The 21633-nt window shown below is 38.1% G+C and overlaps 1 protein-coding gene across 1 annotated transcript; it reads left to right on the top strand.

Annotated features, from left to right (window-relative positions):
- The first annotated feature begins 1987 nt into the window (after nucleotides 1-1987).
- On the top strand, nucleotides 1988-20752 carry LOC131394060 (disintegrin and metalloproteinase domain-containing protein 18-like). Its single transcript, XM_058525266.1, has 6 exons — nucleotides 1988-2042; nucleotides 2613-2689; nucleotides 16200-16255; nucleotides 19033-19111; nucleotides 19508-19584; nucleotides 20548-20752. Exons 1-6 carry the CDS (start codon nucleotides 1988-1990, stop codon nucleotides 20750-20752), a joined length of 549 nt encoding a protein of 182 aa, XP_058381249.1.
- Nucleotides 20753-21633: the final 881 nt, after the last annotated feature.

The raw sequence follows: 21633 nt of genomic DNA, 5'->3' as shown, positions 1-21633 counted from the left end.
GCTGCCTGCCCTCAGGTACCCATGGCCATGCTAACTGCTGCCATCTCAAGAGAGGACACCTACAGTCGGGACCTCTCCAAGAGCTCAGGATTCCCCTGTCCTATCCATTGCTGGCTTTGGGACATTGAGAGGAAGTGGTGTTAGGTAAGGCCAGCCCCAGAGCCCCCAGAGAGTCACTAGCATCCGTTCTATCTTCAAGGAGTTGCTCAGATTGAGTTCTTGTCCATGGATAACTGTTCTGTCTCCAGGTGATACGTCCTTGGCCTCATGTAAATTGAGATCTAGGACATACCTTTGTCCTTTGGGGGAACCCGGACTTGCTGCTCTTTCTTCACTGAAGCTGAGCTCTTCTGGGTAAGATTTTCTCGCTTTAGTGCTCCCTCTCTCCATCTCCCTCTTACTGGATGGTGCACTTCTGCATACCTCAAAGCATTCTACATGGATTGAGGAATCATCAGCCTACCTGGAGTCTAATTAGGACCTACAGAGCCTCCATCAATAAACAAAGATGCTCCTGGATCAGGGGTGGGAGTACCTCACCACAGAGGCCAAGAGTTTCCTTTTCCAAATGTCCATCAACTGATGAATGGATAAACAAAATATGGTCTAGCCATACAATGGGATATTTAGCCATAAAAAGGAATGAAGTACAGGTACTGCTACAATATTAATGAACCTTGAAATCATTATGCTGAGCGAATACAGCCAGTCACAAACACCACGTTATTCATTTGTATGAAATATCCAGAACAGGGACATCTTTAGAGACAAGGATCAGTGGTTGTTTAGGGCTGGGAGTAGGGGTGCGGGATGAAGAGCTTAGGTGAGGGGTGGTGACAGGCTAAATGGTACAGGGTTTCCTTTTGAGATGATGAAACTGAAATTGACTGTGGTAATGATTGCACATATCTGTGGAGATACTAAAAATCCTGCAATCATTCAATTGTACACTTGAAGTGGGTGAATTGTGTGGTAAAAAAAATACACATCGGGCTGATTCTTCCCTAAGTTTCCCTCATCCTCACAGGACTCCTCATTTGGGGCATTATGATCACCGGCCTGCTCTATTCTGAGAACCTCTGAGGATCAATTTCCCAGGTGTACTGCTCCCTGGCAGGTCCAGGTTTTAGGCCTGACCAGAGTTTATTTTTGCAACTGCTGCCACAAGTCATCCTTGCAACAGGGTGTCCTGGGATAAAAGAAGGTTTGGTGAGAGGTGCGATACAAGTGGAGTGAGGTTTTAGACGTGTGCGGTTCAAGATACTTGTCAGAAAATTCAAAGACAGTTGCCTGCTCTTCCTTCTACAGTGGTGTCCCTTTTCCTCTCGCTGTTTGCCTTGCTGCCCTTCCCATCTCGCCAGCTTCCTTGCTAGTGCTTAGAGTAACTGTTCGCAAGGCTCACTTAGGTTGCTCCTGAACGGTTATAATCTAATACTGTAAGAACAGACACTCAGACGAAGAAAAGTGCTTTTGATTGCCTTATCCAGGACCAAGTTCAATATTCTTGATATTTCCTCATTTGCAAAGACAATAAACTGTCAGCAGCATGATTTAAGCAGAAAATTTCTCGTAAAAATCGTTAGCATTTCTATCTTCCTCTTTCTCCTCCACCACAGTCAAGAAAACATGGCAGAAAACTGTGGCGAGGAGAAATGAAATTACCAAGAACTTCACCAGAAAAGCACATCATGCTTACTTGCCCCCACGTCGCTACTGAGGGGTTTCAACAACGTAAACTTGCCCCAGCAAACCAGCTGTGCGCCATCGCCTGTGCTCAAGTCCGGTGCTTCCTCTCCCCGCCCCGTGGAAGCTGCCCGGCCACTTGGGACCCGTAGGGTGTGAGCGGCTCCAATGAAAGAACCGCAGTCCTCTGCAGCCCTCGCCCCAGGGCCGGGGCGGCGCCGTCCTCCTGAGGACACGGGCCGCGAGCCTCAGAGCTGCCCAACCGCCTTCCACCTTGGCCGTGCTTCCTGCCCGCGGCCCAGCCATGCTCCTTCTCCTTGCGCTGCTCGCTGAGCTCGGACGGCTGCACGCCCGCCTGGGTGAGCCCCGGGCAGCCTGGACTTGCTCCTTTTGCCTCAGAGCAGGGCTGGGCTCTTCCTGGGGGACGATTTCCTGCAGCTCTGGGACTCCTGCAGCGCCCTTCCCGGATCCCCTGCTGGTGCCTGCCTCCGTGTGTCCCCACCCCGCAGACCAGGGCAGGTGTCTCGAGGACCCTGGCCAAGGAGTCCACTCTGCAACCGGGGTCCAGGGTCTCAGCAGCTGAAAGGCAGCCGGTCTTCCTGGGTCACTTACTCTGTGGCCAGAGGATTTAGCGGGGTGTGTGCTGCCCTCAATTTATTCCTCAGAGACTGGAGGACAACAGGCCCCAACGTGCTTCTGGAAATGAACAGGATGGTCCTGTGGAACTGCGACGTCTAATTTTTGTTTGTATCAGCCATTTTTAAAGTGCCATTGAAAATCTAGTGAAAGCTGTGGACCAAGAAGGAGAGTGGGCACATATAATAAGTTTACCTACAATTTCATAGCCCGCGTGGACTCAGGGTTAGGAACCCATGCTTGACTGAGTTACAGTCAAGCATGTTACAAAAAACCCCATTTTCTTACTACAGATTCTGAAGGAATATTCCTGCAGGTCACAGTTCCACGGAAGATCAGGTCAAATGAGAGTGAAGATTCAGAGAAGCGGGTAAATGACCAAGAATATTTTTTTATAATTAAAAATTTTAACACTATTTTTATTTACTTTGTATTAAATCAGATCATACTCATTTGCATTCAATTGCAAAGCAAAATATTTTCACTGTGCTCTTTTTGTCTCTTAGTACATTTTGATGCTCCCTTCCGTACACCTCTGCTGCTCAGTCCTGTGCCCTTCCCTTCATCTCTCCATCTCTTCTGACATACTTGTTCACAATTTTCAAGAAATATTAAACACTTTTCAGGAATCATACTGGTAGAAAAAAAGTCAATATGAAATAAATGTGACAATGGTTTAGCCTGCAATTAATAGAAATTTGTGAATGGCCACTGACAGAGAAATTGGTCGAGTACAATTTAGACCTGCAAATTTTGACCCAGAAGCATCAGACTTAATATGAGTAATGGCTAACGAAAGACAGAAAAAAAGAAAAGGAAAAATAAAAATGTGATGTTTGCCTGATTACGATGAAAAAGATTGCAATAAATAGATATTAACCGGAAAAAGGAGTTGAAAAACATGCTTACCTCCTATGTAAAAAAGTGATTAAATTGAAGGCATTCAGTCTTGAATATTTTCTTGATTAAAATACTTCAAATTGGCATAGCTACAATATTTTACAAGTCATAAGTCACAATATAGGGATTTAGATTTCCATGTGGTTAAAGTGATGTGGTCAATGTATGATAACCCTGAGAACATTTTTTTTAGGTTGAAGGAAAAATTGTTGAAATAAGAATAAGTAAAAAAATTAAGAATCCATTGACTCTATTTTGGCATCCAGTATTGGAACCTATCATGATTATGTTTTACTAGTGAACAATTTTAATAAAAATGAAATGTATGTAAATTGCACTTGAAAATCACAATAAAATAGTTTCCTTTAGAGAATTTGTATTTTAATGTACTAAGCTCACTTAATTCTCACTTTTTAACCTTTCTATTATATATATATATGTCCTATTTTATATATATCATCTATATATGTATTTAGCAAAGAGCATTAAAAATGTTAATTTAAGGGTGTCAAAGCTATAAGTTTCTGGACATGAAATCTAATCTTTAATTTATGACTCCAATTCCATTACAAGAAACTACCTTCTGTTGAAAAATTCTTTACATAAAAGTTTATTTTCTTCTACATTTTTTTCCTGATTTAGTTCTGTTTTTACATTGTCATTGCATGAACAGTTTAAACTTCAAATTGTTTACTTTAAATTACCTGTCACAAAGCATACAGCAGCTGTGCAGGACATGAAATAATTTTGCTATGGAGGACATGAAATGTTCAGTATCTTTCTCCATTTTTTGTGTTCTATATGTGGAGCTCTGAAAGCCATTTTTTCCTGTGATAGAGAATTCTTAATGTTCTGCTTTTATTTCTTACAGTAGACCTCCCTATCTCTCTCGTGTTCTCTTCCTTCAATCCCTTACTACCCTGCGTCATCTTTTTTCTTTTTGATTAGATATATAAAGGATTCTTTTTTCATGGACTTTCAGTTTGTCTTGATAACAAATATTCCACTAAAGCAATGGCTTGGATTTGGGGATATTACAGGAATTGTGAAGAAGGTGTCCAACCTTCTAAGGTTTATCTAAGTACATTTGTGGAAGCCGTCATGCTGTTATTGGTGTAACACAGGGAAGAAACTCCTCAGGTGAAGAGAGCTGACCTCAGTTGTGGTGAGTTTGCTTCCTCCTGTCAGTGCCTTCCTGCCAAAGACCAGTGTGAACACACCTGTAGCTAAACAAGTCAGGTTTCCTGGTCATTGCAGTGAGGGGAACACACACCGTGGGGAAGCATAGGGCATCTCCATATGAGGGCTTTAGAAAGGCCTTTGGAGTTGTTGGCTTGTGTTAGGGGGTTTGGGGAGGTTTTAGGAAGCAGGACTTTGCTCTGGTTTGGATGCAATCAGGAAGTAGAGGTAATTCTATGATTGTGTGTCTTAGTAAATCTTATCTAAGAGAAGGGAAGACTAGAACAGCCCTGAAGCTGTAATTGGTTAAGAAGCAACAGCTACTCACATTAGCCCCATAAGGGCGTATTTGGTCATTTTTTCTGACTCGGAAAGTGTTTATATTTTGTCTGTATTCAGACATGATTATGAAATGGTCTTGTTTTTGTCTTGATCCATAATTGTTTCACAGTGGCTGTGTGTGATGTTGAAGTTCTGTGAGAGTGTTTATGTTCAACAGCAGAACACCAAGGCCAGCTGGTAGTACAGCTCCTCAGTATCAGACTGCTTTTCTCTTTCTCACCCTTTATGTGATTAATCTGTGTTAGGTCATATTGGATCTTAATCAAGGCTACACTGTGAAGCAAGTAGTGAAATCGTAAAGGACAGAAGAAAACAACTGGGATATATTTGTATACCATATGTATATATGTATGTCTACACATATACGTATAGTATATTAGATTTAAGATGTAGTAAGTTTCAGAAGAGCCATCTAACCAGAATATGTATTTCAGCTGACTGTTGATCTTGTGTTATACATCTATCTATACACTGTTAGAGGAGTTCAAGAAAGAGGCCGTTAGACTGGGGTGGCCCTAGTGCCGTTGGCAGCCTGCATAAGCAGACCAAAACCAAAGGCAGAGTCAGTGCACTGGAATCGGAGAAAACGAAACTCAAGAACACGCAGTCGTAAATAGCCAAATAAGTAGATTTTCCCAAATAAGGCAACTGTTTAAGCTATAGCTAATTAAATAATTTGCTTTGCTTCCATGTCTTCTGTATAAAGTCCTCTGCTCTAGCCCCCACCCACGGAGTGCCTCTAACCATTTGGGGTTTTGATGCTGCCTGATTCAAATCGTTGTTTGCTCAAATCAGCTCTTCAAAATTTAATATTCCTCAGCTTATCTTTTGAGAGTTCTGGTGTTAGAAGTGGGATGTGAAGGAGATACCCCCATGGCCTCTGGGAGCAATGAGCAATAGGCGAAGGTACCTGCTGAGCCCATGTGCTCACTGCTTTCTCGCTGCAACTGACTGTCAAGGGTAATGTCCTCTAGGATCCCAGCTCTGCACATTTGCATTACAAGCTCTCTGAGTTTATTTGGGCATTTTTTCTCCGGACTGGGTCCAGAGTTGGACTGGATCTGACTTACGCTGGACTAGGTCAAGTGTGAGGCCCCGGGCTAGGTCAATTTTTTTTAGGGAAAAAAAAGAAAATGGGTTCCTCCAAGTCTAAAGAGTCTGAGACTCATTCATTTGGGACTCTGGCTAACTATATGTCTAAAAATTATAGGCCCCAAACTTGTGCTTTTCTGAAGAAGTCGATTGACATTACCAAAGATGATATTGAATTACAATGGCCACACTGGAGAAGTTTTAATCTAGATAAGTTTATCCATTTACAAGGTGCCCTAAGGAAAAAGGGGTCCCGATTTTCCCAAAAACACTGGGATGTATTTTTTGATTGGTATGCAGAAGCTTTTAGGAGATTGGATGAATAAAAAGTTGCTTCTTTAAAATATTCCTTACAAAAAGGCAAATGAAAAGCTTAAGCAACATATTGATTGTGAGACTAAAAAGGATTACACGCTGACTGACTCCAACTTTTCCTTCCCTTTGCTCTCCTCTCTCTTAATATCCTGAACCTACTAATTCCTTTGCTCAGTTGCTTTTCCACTATGAGGATGAGCTGGAGGTTAAACAGTGCCTTATAAAGGCTCTGTGAGGTCCTGTGCTGAGCCTGGAATACCTCATGTAACTACTTTTTCTCCATGATCAAAAACTGAGCTTAGGGCCATTGCCAAAGACTTTCCAAACTCAAAAGGGAATCCTCAAAAATTTTATGAGAAATTCAGAATTCCAGTTGAAGCTTACAATCTAGGGTTCCCAGATCTCTACCAGTTTATTCCCATGATGCTAGTTCTTGCTGACGTGCAGAAATGGATGGCTGAAGCCAAATGGGAATATCTCAAGAGATATTAAAGACTTACATATTAATATTTCTGCTAGGGATGGGCCAAAATGTGCCAGAAAGATAGCTCAAGAACTGCTTGAAAGTATTCCCTCAAAAAACTGACTGGTCCATTATTCAGTCTTGCAAACAAAAAAAGGATGAGCCAATCTCAGGCAATAAGACAAGGTTGGAAAATCTCTTTGTGAAGCATTCTGGGCTTTATTAAATGCAGGCGCAGAAGGTGCCCTGACTTTCTGACGGGCAGCGGGATGGGATCCAGGTCCTGTATGGCTAGTTGTTTGGGCCCCAGAGTCAGGCAAGAGTGTGCACTGAATTCCCTGGGCAGTTGAGGCCGCCAGTTTTGCTCTGCAGATGGGGAAAGCCATGGGCTGTGCTCCTTGTCCAAGTGCCACTCTAGGCAGGGCTATTGGATGGTCCCTGCAGCTTCCTGTGTGCTCTGGCTAGGTTCCCTGGTTGGGCAAGCTAAAAGCTATATTCCATAACGAGCAGGGCTATGAATTAGTTTCCTTGTCTGGGCGCATCTGGAGAAGCAGCGCTAAAGCTGGTGAAGCTCTTCGTTTGCTCTCTTAACTCAAGCTGACTCTCGCTCCAAGTTCCCTGGCCAAACAGGGCCACTGGCTTTGCTCTGCAGACTCTCTGCTCTGCCTGCCTGTCTCTTGGCTTGAGCGTTGCTGGCTTACGCAGCTTCCAGGTATTCTCCTCAGCCCTTTTAGTCTTACTTCATTTAGCATAATGCCTTCCAGGTCCATCCATGTTGTTGTAAATGGCAAGATTTCCTTCTTTTTATGGCTGAGTAATATTCTATTCTAAGTACATGTCTTTCCATGTCTTGGATATTATAAATAATACTGTTATGACCATGGGGGTGCAGCTGTCTCTTACACATAGTGTTTTAATTTCCTTCAGATATATTCCCAGAAGTGGAATTGCTGGATCACATGGTAGTTCGATTTTTAATTTTTTGAGCAACTTCCATGCTATTTTCCAAGCTGTCTGTATCAATTTATAATCCCACCAACAGTGCACAAGGGTCCTCTTTCCTCCACATCCTCACAAGCATTTGTTATCTCTTGATCTTTTTGATGATAGCCATTCTAACAGGTGTGAGGTGATAGCTCATTGTGGTTTTGATTAGCATGTCCCTAATTATAATGATGTTGAACACCTTTTCATGTACCTGTTAGTTGTTTGTACATCTTCTTTGGAAAAAAAGTCTATTCAGGTCCTTTGCTCATTTTTTAATTGGATTGTTTTTGTTTTTTTGGCTATTGAGTTGTATGAGGTCTTTGTATATTTTGGATATTATCCCCTTATCAGATATATGGTTTGCATATATTTTTTCCCATTCTGTAGGTTCTCTTTTCATTTTGTTGATCATTTCTTTTCCGTGCAGAAGCTTTTTAGTTACATGTAGTCCTACTTGTTTATTTTTGATTTTTTAGCTTGAACTTTAGGTATAATTTCCAAAAAGTCATCACCAAGACCCATGGCAAGGACCTTTTTTCCTCTGTTTTCTTCCAGTGTTTTATGTTTTATTGTTTTTATGTTTTATGATTTCTGGTCTTACATTTAAGTCTTTAATTTTGAGTTAAGTTTTGTGAGTGGTGTAAGATAAGGGTCTAGGTTCATTCTTTTATATGTGAATATTCAGTTTTCCCGACACTATTAAAGAGACTGTCTTTTCTCCATTGAGTATTCTTGGTTCCCTTGTGAAATCCTAGCTGGCCATATAAGAATGGGTTTATTTTGGGGCTCTCTATTATATTTCATTGATCTTTATGTCTGTTTTTGTTTGTTATTGTTGTTGTGAAGAAGATTGGCCCTGACCTAACATCTGTTGCCAGTCTTCTTTTTACTTGAGGGAGATTGTCGCTGAGCTAATATCTGTGCCAGTCTTCCTCTATTTTTATATGTGGGATGCCACCACAGCATGGCTTGATGAGCACTGTGTAGGTTCACAGCCAGGATCTGAACCCATGAATCCTGGGCCGCCAAAGCAGTGTCCGAACTTAACCACTATGCCACTGGGCTGACACCCATCTTTGTGTCTGTTTTTATGCCAGTACCACACTGTTAGTATTACCATACTTCTATAATATAGCTTGAAATCGGCAAGTGTGATGCCTCCCACTTTGTTTTTCTTTCTCAGGATTATTTGGCTATTCAGGGTCTTTTGCAGTTCATTACAAATTATGGGATTGTTTTTCCTACTTCTCTAAAAAATGTCATTGGAATATTGATAGGGATTGCAGTGAATGTATAGATGGCTTTGGATACCAAGGACATTTTAACAATATTAATTCTTCCAATTCATGAACATAGGATACTTTTTAATTTATTTGTGTCTTCTTTGATTTCTTTCATCAATGTCTGGTAGTTTTCAGTGTAGAGATCTTTCACCTCCTTAAATTTATTCCTAAGTATTTCGTTTTAGATCCTATTGTAAATGGGATCTGTTTCTTTACAATAGTGTCCCCTTCTCTGTGGGCGATATATCCCAAGACTCCCAGTGAGTGCCTGAAACTGCTCATAGAACTGAACCCTATATATACTATGTTCTTTTCGTACATATGAAAAAGTTTAATAAATTAAGCACAGCAAGAAATTAACAAGAACTAATAAAATAGAAGAATTATAACAATATACTGTAATAAAAGTTGTGTGAATGTGGTCTCTCTCCTTCTCACAATATCTTATTGTGCTGTACTCACCCTTCTTGTGATGATGTGAGATGATACAATGCCTATGTGATGAGAAGAAGTGAGATGAATAATGTAGGCATTGTGATGTAGAGTTATTTTCAGACTGCAGTTGACCACGGGTAACTGAAACTGTGAAAAGTGAAATGGCAGATAAGGGGGGGCTACTGTTTTTCTTTTTCAGATAATTTGTTGTTAGTGTATAGAGACAGTACTGATTTTTGTATGTTAACTTTGTAATGCTGCAACTTGACTGAATTCATTGATGAGCTTTGACAGTTTTTGGTGGCCTGACCCATTGCTGAGTATAGCTCCCGGCCCCTCCTGACCAGACAGCCTGAATGGAACACCTGGGAGGCTGCTTGGAGATGGCCCTCCCATCCCGTCCAGGCAGGGGAGCTCATCATAGCTGAGTCATCGCCAAGCTCAGTGCTGAGTGTATCTCCCAGTCCTGCCTGATCACAAAGGCTGGCAAGAACACCTGAGCTACATAGCCCAGCAATGCTCAAACAGAGAGTAAGGCAGGCACGGCTGATCGTCTGCAGAGCAAAGCCAGTGGCACTGTTCCACCTGGGAACTTGGGGAGCAGGTCGGCTTGAGTCAAGGCCTCCTTTCTTAACTTCTTTTGAATTATTGACTATTCATTGATATTCCTTTTTACTGTCAATATTTTTTCTGTTTTCTTTTTAGTGATTGATTGTTGTTTCACCATTGGATCTTTAACTTATCAAAGGTTACCTTCAAATAATACAATGTCACATAATGTAGAATTTTGAAACAATATAATTCTATTTGTATTCTCCTATTCTTTGTGCTATTGACATACAGTATATTTCTCCTTTTGTTATAAACCTCAGAACATATCATTATTTTTCTTTTAAATTGTAAATTATCCTTAGATCTCAGATGAATAAAATGACATGTTTATCCACATATTTAATATTCCTGGTGCTTTATGCTACTTTGTGTGATCACACTTCATTGTGATATTATGCTCTTCTTTTTCTTGAAGAAAATCTTTTAAATTTTCGTTTAGTGTAACTTTGTGGTTGATGAAACTTCTCAGCATTTTTTTTTTTCTGGATTTTTAAAAATTCTTCACTAAAAAGATGTAAACCTCTTATCTTGTTCCTACGTATTTTCTGGTGAAAAGTCTCAGGCCATCCTTATTATTACTCTGAAAATACTTAATATATTTTTTCTGCCTGATTGTAATTTTTCCCTCTTTTTATTTCAATCTGATTCTTTTGTCTTGATGTGGTTTGTATGAGTGTATGGGTGGCTTATATGTCTATATCCTATGTGATAATTTGATGTATAGTATCACACAGAAGTGATACCATGCAATTTTTGTCGATTCTTACTTAGCATAATGCCCTTCAGGTTCATCCCTGTTGTTGCAAATGGCAGAATTTCTTTCTTTTTTTAAGGCTTAATAATATTCCATTGTGTATATATGCCATATTTTCTTTATCTGTTCTCTGTTGAGAGACACTTAGGTTGTTTCCATATTTTGGCCATTGTGAATAATGCTGCAGTGAACATAACAGTATGACTATCTCGAGATAGTGGTTTTATTTCCTTTGGATATATACCAAAAGTAGGACTGCTGGATCATATGGTAGTTTTTATTTTTAATTTCTTGAGGAATCTTCATATTGTTATCTATAATGGCTGTACCAATTAACATTCCCACCAGCAGTGTACAAGAGTTTCCTTTTCTCCACACACTGGCTAGCATTTGTTACCTCTTGTCTTTTTGATAATATCTATCCTGAAAGGTGTCAGATGATTTCTCATTGTGATTTGATTTGCATTTCCATGATGATTAGTGATATTGAGCATCTTATCATATACTTATTGGGCATCTGTGTGTCTTCTTTGGAAAAATGTAAAAGCAACCAGCCATATTGTGTACTGCCCATAGAGGTATCCAAGAGGCAAATAACTGGAAAAGGCCTCTGGTCAATGACCAGGGCCTCTTGCCAATATCAAAAATCTAAAACTCTCAGTCCTGTGGCTGCAAGAAAATGAATTCTACCAAGAACCTGACTGAACTTGCAAGTAGAAATAGATTCTTCTCCAATTGAGCCTTCGGGTGAGAATACAGTCCAGCTGATTCATTGATTACAGCTTAATGGGACCTTGCAGCAGAGAACCCAGCCATGTCACGCATGGACTCCTGACCCATAGAAACTGCAAAATCGTACATATAAGTTTCTGTATTTGTGATGATTTGTTATGCAGCAATAAAACTAATATACCAAGCCTCATGAAATTCTACTCGGTGTATGTGTGACTTAGTATTCATCAATAGAATCAAGGGAAAGCCCTCCCCTTCAGTACAGTCTAGAAGATGCACTGAGACAGGAAGCCAGGGCAGTTGTAATGCCCACTTCATTTTCATCCCTTCTCTCTATGATGACAATCTTGCACTGCCTATTTTCTAGTGGATAAAGCATTTGTTTCATTCATATGTCTAGTTTTCTAGTTGATTGCAGCTGAAAAGCACATTCGGTGCCGGTTTTTCCCAACATGCAGGAATAGAATTGTTGTCACTGATTATCACTGCTTCTTGCATGCTGTTCTTCCTTCTCGGTTCACTTTTCCTGCTGAAGTTCATCTTTCGGTGATTCATTCATAGCATATCCATAGGTCATAAACTCACTGCATTAGTACATGAAGAAAAGTATCTTCAGTTTGGATGAATTTGTTAGAGATCATTTACGATTTTAGAATTCTTTTCTGTCATTTTGGTGTGTCCTTGGTAGAAGGTGCCTACATGACCAATAGTGAGAAATCTGATTCTCATTGTCCATCACCGATTTATTTATTTATTTTAAAATCCCAGTATAGATGTAGCGTGGTTTCAGAATTTTTAACCCATATCCTGGTGGGAAAAAACTTTACCAACTAGACTAGCACCATGTAGACTTCATTTGTCTTTAGTCTTACAGTTCCCCACTTGTGTCCAAAATTACTTAGGTCAGAACATTTTGTCCCCTACCCACTTCAGTGATGTTATGTCATACATTTGTAATAAAGTTAGATTCTTTTGTCATAGTCTGCCCTTCACTGTGGGATTTCTTGACCTTCTAAATGATATTTTTAAATTCGCATACATTAAAGTTCTCTCTTGGTTCTGTATAGGTCTATGGGTTTTGACAAATGTGTAATTTCATGTATCCAGCATTACAGAATTATATAGAATAGTTTCCCTTCTCTAAAATCCCCTGTACTTCAATTATCCTACCCCCTCTGTCTAGCCCATGGCAACTGATCTGTTGTTTAGTCTCTATAGTGTTGCCTCTTCTCGAATGTCATATAGTTGGAATCATACAGAATATAGTCTTTGTAGACTGTCTTCTTTCATTTAGCAATATGCATTTAAAATGTGTCCGGGTTGGTTTCGTGTTTTGATAGTTCATGCGTTTTATTGCTGAATAGTATTCTATTGGATAGATGTTTCATAGTTTGTTTATCCACTTTCCTATTAAAGGACTTCTTGATTGTTTCCAGTTTGTGGCAATTATGAATAAAGCTGCTGTTAACCTTAACATGCAGGTTTTTGTAGACATAAGTTTTCAAATCAGTTGGACGAATGCCTAGGAGAATGATTGCTGAATTGTATGTTAAGATTATGTTTAGTTTTATATGTAACTAGCAAATTGTCTTCCAAGGTGACTGTACATTTTGCATGTCTACCAGCAATGAATGAAAGTTCCTGTTGCTTCACATCCTCACTAGCATTTGGTATTGTGAGGTTATTGGATTTTAGCCATTCCAATAGTTGTGTAGTGTTATCTCATTGAGGTTTAAATTTGCGTGTCTCTAATGACAAATAATGTTGAACATATTTTCGTGTGTTTATTTTCCATCTGTATATCATTTTTGGTAAGATATCTGTTTAGATCTTTTGCCTATTTTTCAATTGGGTTGTTTATTTCCTTCTTGTTGAGTCTACAAGATCTTTGTATATTTTGGATACAAGTCTTTTATCAGATATGTGACTTGCAAAGATTTTTTCAGTCTATAGCTTGTTTTTTTCATCGTCTTAGTGTCTTTCTTAGAACAAAATATTTTTTTCTTTTTTTTGTGAGGAAGATCAGCCCTGAACTAACATCCACGCCAATCCTCCTCTTTTTGCTGAGGAAGACTGGCTCTGGGCTAACATCTGTGCCCATCTTCCTCCACTTTATATGGGACGCTGCCACAGCATGGCCTGACAAGCAGTGCATCCGTGTGCGCCTGGGATCTGAACCCATGCTGCCAGCAGTGGAGCACGTGCACTTAACCACTATGCCACAGGGCTGGCCCCAGAACAAAAGATTTTAAATTAAGTAAAGTCCAACTTATCATTTTTCATTCATGGATTGTATTTTTCTGTCATATACAAAAACTTATCACCAATACTAAGTTCACATAGGTTTCCTCTGATGTTTCATTCTAGAAGTTTTATAGTTTTGCATTTTACATGTAGGTCTATGATCCTTATTCAGTTAATGTTTGTGTAAGGTGTGAAGTGTGTGTTGAGTTTCATCATTTTGCGTGTGGACATCATTTTGCATGTGGACATCCAATTTTCCCAGCACCATCAGTTGAAATGACTGTCATTTCTCCTTTGAATTACCTTTGCACTTTCTTAAAAAATAAGTTGATTATATTTTTGTGGGTCTATTTCTGGGCTCTTTTTTCTGTTTCGTTGGTCACTGTGTCTATTTTTTTTCCACCAATATCATGCTGTCTTGTTTATGGTAGCTTTATAGAAAATCTTGAGATTGGGTAATGTGATTACTTCAACTTTGTTTTTCCTTAGAATTCTGATAATTGACTGTATTGATTGGGTCCTTCACTTTTTGTTAATTTTTTGTTTATAATTTCCTACATGACCCATAGTGAGCACATGAAATGAGAATACCAAAATCTCCATTTCTAGGCAATTTTGAAGTAATATTTCTTAACTATTGCTCTCTCTTTCTCTTTATTTTTGCCTGCTTAAATATTTATTAACTGATGTTGGAAGTTTTGGAAATAGCGTCTCTGTTTCTTATTTATTCTTGCAGATCTTCCACTGTTAAAATCATTTTTTTTAATTTATTTTTTTAAAATTTTTGTGAGGAAGATTAGCTCTGAGCTAACATCTGTTGACAATCCTTCTCTTTTTGCTGAGGAAGATTAGCCCTGAGCTAACATCTGTGCCCATCCTCCTCTACTTTGTATGTGGGATGCCGCCACATATGGCTTGATGAGCAGTGCATAGGTCTGCGCCCGGGATTCGAACCTGCAAACCCTGAGCTGCCAAAGCAGAGCATGTGAACTTAACCACTACACTTTGTATTTAATTCTCAGAAGCTTTCTTAGCTTTGATGTTCAACTTCACCAATCCCTGCTTGAGATGTGTCCAATCTCTTATTCAGGATAATGGTTTACTTAAAAGTTGACATTTTCATTTTCATTTGTATCATCTATAATTGATTCGTTTTCATAATTGTCTGTTCTTCCTTCCGTAACCCCTGTCTGCTCTTCTTCACGTGTTGGCACTGTAATATAGTGATCAAACACATGGCCCCTCTGCCAAGCTCTAAGATTCATTAGATGTTTTATCTTGGGAGAGTTGCTTAATCTCTTTTTCTCAAAATAAAAATTATGGTTGTCAAGAGGGTAAAATGTTTTTAAAAGAACATGTAAAGTGCTTAGGACAGTGCTATGCATATGACAAGCACTCATTGAGTGTTAGAAATGTTTAGAAATAGTATTCCATTACCCCTAATCTCTACTCCTTGGGCCTAATATGTACTCTTACTTCTCTAAGGATATTAAATATCCTTATTTTCAGGTCCTGTCTTACACACTTTACAGTTTTCTCGGGAGTAATTCTTTTCATTTGTTGAATTGCTGTCTTTCCTTCTTGGTGTCGACATTCCTCAGAAGCTAAACTGTTTTTACTGTGCACTTGCCATTACAGTTGAGATTCTGTCAGACTTTCTTCTTCCTCTGTTTGCTTCCAGTCTGAGATAATGCACTGGATCTGTTGTAGGACATTGCAGTCGTTTTAGGGGAATGACAGGGATGAGGTTTGCCTCTGTTCTGGGTTATTAGGCATCTGATCTTCTGAGTGTGTGCCCTTCCTGTACTTCCTGGGTGTTTCCAGTCATAAGCAGCACTGCCCTCTCCTAGGCTCACAGAGATCTTTTAATCAGAGATCTTTCTTGAAATTGGTTTGTCTTGAAGAGAAGTTGTGGATTTCCTTGGAGAGGTGTCTGCCTGCCTTTGTAGAGATGGTGCACTGACTCACTCTGTGAACATCCACCAGCCCCCTCCTGCTCCTGGAGCACTGCTGTAGTTCAGTCCTGCTGCACTAGAGCTCTTGTGCCTGGACATGTGGCATTCCTCACTGGCTTCAGTCTCTCAGGCCTTTTCCCTTACATTTTTATATGTTGAGGATTGCTAAGTGGCTCTAGGTGTGTATGGTAGAATGTATATATTTATTTCTAAATGTGCTGTTGTTTCATTATATTTGGTGTAAAATGGAAGGCCACAACCATGTCTCATTCATCTTGACTAGAAAATGTGTATGTTTTTCTAAATAGAAACAATTAATATATAGTATTAATAATGCTAAAATTATATTTTTTCAAAATGTAGTCTTTCATTTTTTCTTCAATGTGTAGCCAGTGATACACATTAAGTTCATCCGTAATCCTGAATTTATTAGAATGATAAATGCTTAGTATTTAGAAAAATAAATTCTAAAGAAAATGTTAATTTTTAAATGGATCGAGTCTTTTTTTGACATGAGTGAAAAATACTATTTTATTTTATGTATTTCTCATATACTAAATCATCTTTATTTATTTCCTTTATTTTAGGTGATTTATATCATTAAAGTTGATGAAAAACCATACACTCTGCATCTCAGAAAACAGTAAGATCTGATTTTTCCCTTAAAGCTTAGATTTTACTTTGTAAAAGTTTTTGTACACTATTTAAATTCAGGATTGAAGTATAATATAGATTGTTTAATCAATCCATTTTTCAATTTAGAATTCATTAGGTCTTGAATATTGGATCTATGAGAACATTGCATTTTAATTTTCCAGATGGTTATTTTTAAATTGAGAAATAAGCTACATATTTGTAAATCTTCAATTGAGTATAAAGCCATTGAACCCAAGAACTACAAGTTGTATGTTAAGTATGTCTTGTGAAATCAAACATAGTTACACATCAAGTGGTTATTGGTGGGAAATTTAACTAGTGGCATACATTTTATGAATGTATTAATTATATATGTATTTAATTTTAACAACTTTATTAATTTTATTGGTTACAGTTTATATATCATAAAAGTCACTCAAGTGTATAAATTAATTTTAATAAGTTTATGCATTGTTGCAACCATCAACCATAAATACATTTTAGAACATTTCATTCCCCACATAAGATTCCTTGTGCCGTTTCACTTTTAATCCCTGTTTCCACTCATTATTCCAGGCAACAATCAATCTACTTTCTGTCTCCTAATTTGCATTTTTTCAACATTTCACATAAACGGAATCAACCAGCCTCTTCTCTGATTGCATCTTTGAAAATATATATTTATAACATCTGCATTGTGTCTTCCTGCATCTTTGTAGTTGCATAAGGTTGGAGAAAATTATCCTCACTTAATTCACGACTATTCTCACCTAGTTTGTGACAGTGAAACTCATGTTGGTCTTTAATGCTCTACAACTTCATTAAAAACATTTTTTGATCAGACCATCAATGATGTTCATGTTTCTGAATGCCAGTTAATCTTTAGTCTTCATTTTCTTGACCAATTGGCAGCATCTTGTATAGTCTCCTCCATAAAATACTTTCTTCATTTGGCTTCTAGAATACTACAGACTCCTGGTTTAACAGTCACCATTGTGCTTACTCTTGCTCAGTTTTTTGTTTGTTTGTTTCATTTTGTGTGTGTGTGTGTGTGTGTGTGTGCAAATCTTCCTCTATTTTATATGTGGGTCACCGCCTCAGCATGGCTTGATGAGTGGTGTAGGTCTGCTCCTGGGATCCAAACCTGTGGACCTGGGCTGCTGAAACGGAGTGCGCTGAGCTTAACCACTATGCCACTGGGCGGGCCCCTGTTTGTTCCATTTTGCCTGTTTGTTTTTCAGATTCTTCCTCACCTCTTTAATCTTAGAGTACTCCATTGTGTTGTTCTTGACTCTTGTTTTTTCCTAGCTATATTCAATCACGTGGTTATTTCATCCAGTGTTGTGGCTTTAAATACCGTTTATGTATTTTTTTTTATTATTATTTTTTAATTTTTTGTTTATTGCAGTAATACTGGTATACAACATTGTATAAATTTCGGGTGTACATCATTATATTTCTATTTCTGCATAGATTACATCATGTTCACCACCCAAATACTAATTACAATCCATCACCACACACATGTGCAGAATTATCCCTTTCGCCATCCTCCCTCCCCCCTTCCCCTCTGGTAACCACCAATCCAATCTCTGTCTCTACGTGTTTATTTTTGTTATTATCTACCGTTTATGTATTGATTATTCCTAAACTTACATCTCTACTTTATTCCTCTCCAGTGAACACCATATTCATTTATCTACTTATTTGATAAACAATTGTTTACTAGAATTCTCATACTTAACATGTCTAAATTGTACTTCTGATCCTCTTCCAAAATTTATCCTTCCCACAACCATCTCAGTAAATGGTAACTCTATTCTTCCAGTTTCTCAGAACAACAACCTTGGAGTCATCCTTGACATCTTTCTTTCTTTTGTTTTCCCCCACATCCGATGGATTATTAAATCCCATGTGTCCTACTTTCAAAATACATCCAGAATTGGACCTCCACCATTGTTACTATCCTGGGTCAAGCCACCATCCTGTCTTTCGCGGATGACTAATAGCCTAACTGCACTCTCTGCTTCTGCTTATTTGCCCTACAGATGCTTCTCAACACAGCATTCAGTCTGATTCTATTGAAATGTTGGTCTGATCCTATCATTTATCTGCTCAGAATCTTCCATGGCTTCTCACCTCTGTGACACCTTCTGTTCTTACTGTCTCTCATCCTCAATCCCGCTCCACTCCAGGCACATTGCCCCCCGGCTGTTCTTCATATACACAAAGCATGTTTCTGCCTCACGGTCTTTGCATTTTCCCCTAACTCTGTCTGGGATAAGATTTCTGTACAAATCCCTGTGGCTTGTTTTCAGGTCTTTAACCATCTATTCAGTGAGACTTTTCATGCCGTCCTATCTACATTTTGCAACCAACGTCCCTCACCCAGGCCTATTTATTGCCATCTAACATGGTAGCAGTGTGTGTCCCTCACTGTCATGAAGACTAGTGGTTTTGTCTTTTGTTTACTGTTGTATTCCAGTGCCTAGAAGAGGATCTGTCAGATGGTAGGCACTCAGTAAATATTTGTTAAATGAAGACATATACAGACGCACTCACAAATATCTGATACAGAAGATTCAGTCTATTGCAATGTTAACAAAGCCTGGTCTCTCTGATACACCAGTTCTGTGAATTTAAACTGTTATGCTACATTAAAATTACTCTAATTAAAGCATATTATTATATGCATCATATATTTCACATTTATTTTTATTATTTTACTGTTTGTGTTCATATTAAATTCATGGCTCAAACACTTTTTATTTTTGTTTTTCTTAGCTCATTTTTATCCCAGAACTTTTTGGTTTATACATACAATGAAACTGGATTTTTGCATTCTGAGTCTTCATATTTTAAGGTAAGATTCAGATGTCTTAGATATTTATTATTATGTGTTTGTTTATTGAAGTGGACATGTCATTACCGTTGGGATATATTTGTTTCCTGTTGACAGTTTAATACAAATATGTTATTCCATATAATTATGACCTGTTACCTGGTTGATTGTTGTACACAGAAGTGGCATGTGCTGGACACAAAGCCCAGGCTGAGTGAATACTCTTAGGCACTGAGGTAGTACCAAGGAGAGTTATCAAAAACCTTTCTTCCCTGAAAATCTGCATTAATAAATCTATGTGACACACAATCTTATTATTTTCAACTCTTCTAACATTTTGAGTCTTCTGTAATGTTTACCGATATATTTTTTATTCATAAAGAATGCATTTATTTTCCTTTCTATACTGTTTTTCAGATGCATTGCCATTACCAAGGATATGTTGCAGAATTTCCAAATTCGGTTGCAACACTCAGCATCTGTGCTGGACTCAGGTATTTATACATGGAAAACTTAGGACATATTTGAAAATGAAACTTAGTGGCTAGGAGACACAACTCTGCGAAGGGTTAAGGGGTATCCAAATCTGAAAGTTTCCTTTGTGATGGCCTTACTTTAATATTATTAACTAGACTTTAGGGCCCATTCAAATGAAATCAGTCTAGGGAAACCTGACTGGAGGTATTTTCAAGATGCGTGTAGAAGGGGATAATTTCAGTAAAGGAAACTTTAGAACATCTCTCTAACTCTTGTCGCATTATCTGTCAGTTATCTCAAATAGTTATGGAAAATGACATTAATTAGTTACTTGAATAGCCACATATTGTATGCTCTCAGTTTAGGTGCACTCAGTATCAGACATAAAACAACTAATTGAGAAGTCCCTCAGGTAAAGGACAGGGATAAATGGTTTTCATCACTGATGGTGGCAGGAGGAAGGAGGTAAGTTTATCGGAAGACTGACCCACAGCATAGAAAAGACTCTCCCTAACTTCCTTTTGGTTTTGGTTGTCTGATTTCCAGCATTTTACTCATGTCAAATCAGAAAATTGGCATTCCCTGAATGTGGTTTTCATAGATATCAACCTCTTTAGATTTCTACTATATATACCTGCTTTCTGTTATTCTCACCTCTGTAAGGACAGGAACTTTATTCTTGGAATTCTCAGCAATTATCTTGATTCCCAGCCAGTACTTGGTCTTAATATATCTTGAATGAATGTGACTACTATAAAGAAAATACAAAATACTTTTCAATATGTTTAGTTCTTTAATATGCGAGCAAAAGTAAGGCAGATGTGGTGACTCAGTTACTAACAGTAGACTGAAAAAAATAGGAAAAGAAAGTGGGTTTAAACGTTTCGTACTATGGTTCCTCATTTCTCACAACATTTTAGATTATAGCTTTGATGGGATCATTTGCAGGATTTTTATAACGTTGATTTCTAAATATTCAGGGGATTCCTTCAGTTTGAAAATATCAGCTATGGAATTGAGCCATTGGAATCTTCAGTAAGATTTGAGCACATAATTTATCAAGTGAAGAATGACAATCCAGTTATACCAATGTTAGCAGAAAATTACAACAATATTTGGCAGAAAGACCAGCCCTATAAAGTTCATTTAAGCTCACAGGTAACTGTGATTATTCTGATATTATGATATACTTTCAGATTAGTTCTCTAGAATTTTGTTAGTAGTGAAAAGGAGCTCAGCTGGTGAGCAGAAATAATGAATTTGGTATCTTCTTTCCATACCTTTAAATAAAACATCTATATTCTATCTAGAATATATGGAAAGTTATAATGTATTTCAAACTTATTGTTTTATGATTTATTATGTAACATGTCTTATTTTTTGTTTTTATTCAAATAAAAATACATATTATTAAATAAAATTTATAAGGGCAAGAAGAATAGAGTCACTGTTAATTACCACTATTCTGGTAAAATTACTTTTAATATTTTGATATGTAGCTTTATATACTACTGGAACATATCTTTCCAAAATAGATAATCATTTGTATATTATTAAGCTCTCTCAATTTACCTGTAGGCTGGATATAGAATTCTTGGTCGACAGGTGTTTTTCTTTCATCACTTTGAATATTTCAGTTCACTGTCTTCTGGCCTCTGTGGTCTCTGTTGAAAAGTCAGCTATTATTAATCATATTGAGGATTCCTTATACATGATGAGTCTCTTCTCTGTTGCTTCTTTCAAGATTGTCTGTTAGTCTTTGCCTTATGACAGTTTTCTTATGATGTGTCTTTGAGTGGATCTCTTTGAATTTATCCCACTTGGAGTTCATTGAACTGCTTGGATATATAAATTAATGTTATTCAGCAAATTTGGGAAATTTTTGGCCATTAGTTCTTTGAATATTCTTTCTGCCCTTTTATTTGTCTCCTCACTTTCTGGTATTCCCATTATGTGTATGTTGGTATACTTGATAGTACCCCACAGGGCTATTGGGTTCGGTTCATTTTTCTCTATTCTTTTTTCCTTGTCTTCCTCAGACTGTATAATCTCAATTGATCTATTAT

Source organism: Diceros bicornis, chromosome 29, assembly GCF_020826845.1.
Source record: "Diceros bicornis minor isolate mBicDic1 chromosome 29, mDicBic1.mat.cur, whole genome shotgun sequence".
Lineage (NCBI taxonomy): Eukaryota > Metazoa > Chordata > Mammalia > Perissodactyla > Rhinocerotidae > Diceros > Diceros bicornis.
Note: the sequence above shows the minus strand (reverse complement) of the source record. Positions and strands in the feature narration are given on the sequence as shown.

Excerpts from the sequence above, each read along its gene's own strand:
- LOC131394060 (XM_058525266.1), top strand. The coding sequence starts at position 1,988 with ATGCTCCTTCTCCTTGCGCTGCTCGCTGAGCTCGGACGGCTGCACGCC. Across the intron at positions 2,690-16,199 it reads GTGAAGATTCAGAGAAGCGG|GTGATTTATATCATTAAAGT; the intron begins GTAAATGACCAA and ends CCTTTATTTTAG. Across the intron at positions 19,585-20,547 it reads AGCATCTGTGCTGGACTCAG|GGGATTCCTTCAGTTTGAAA; the intron begins GTATTTATACAT and ends CTAAATATTCAG.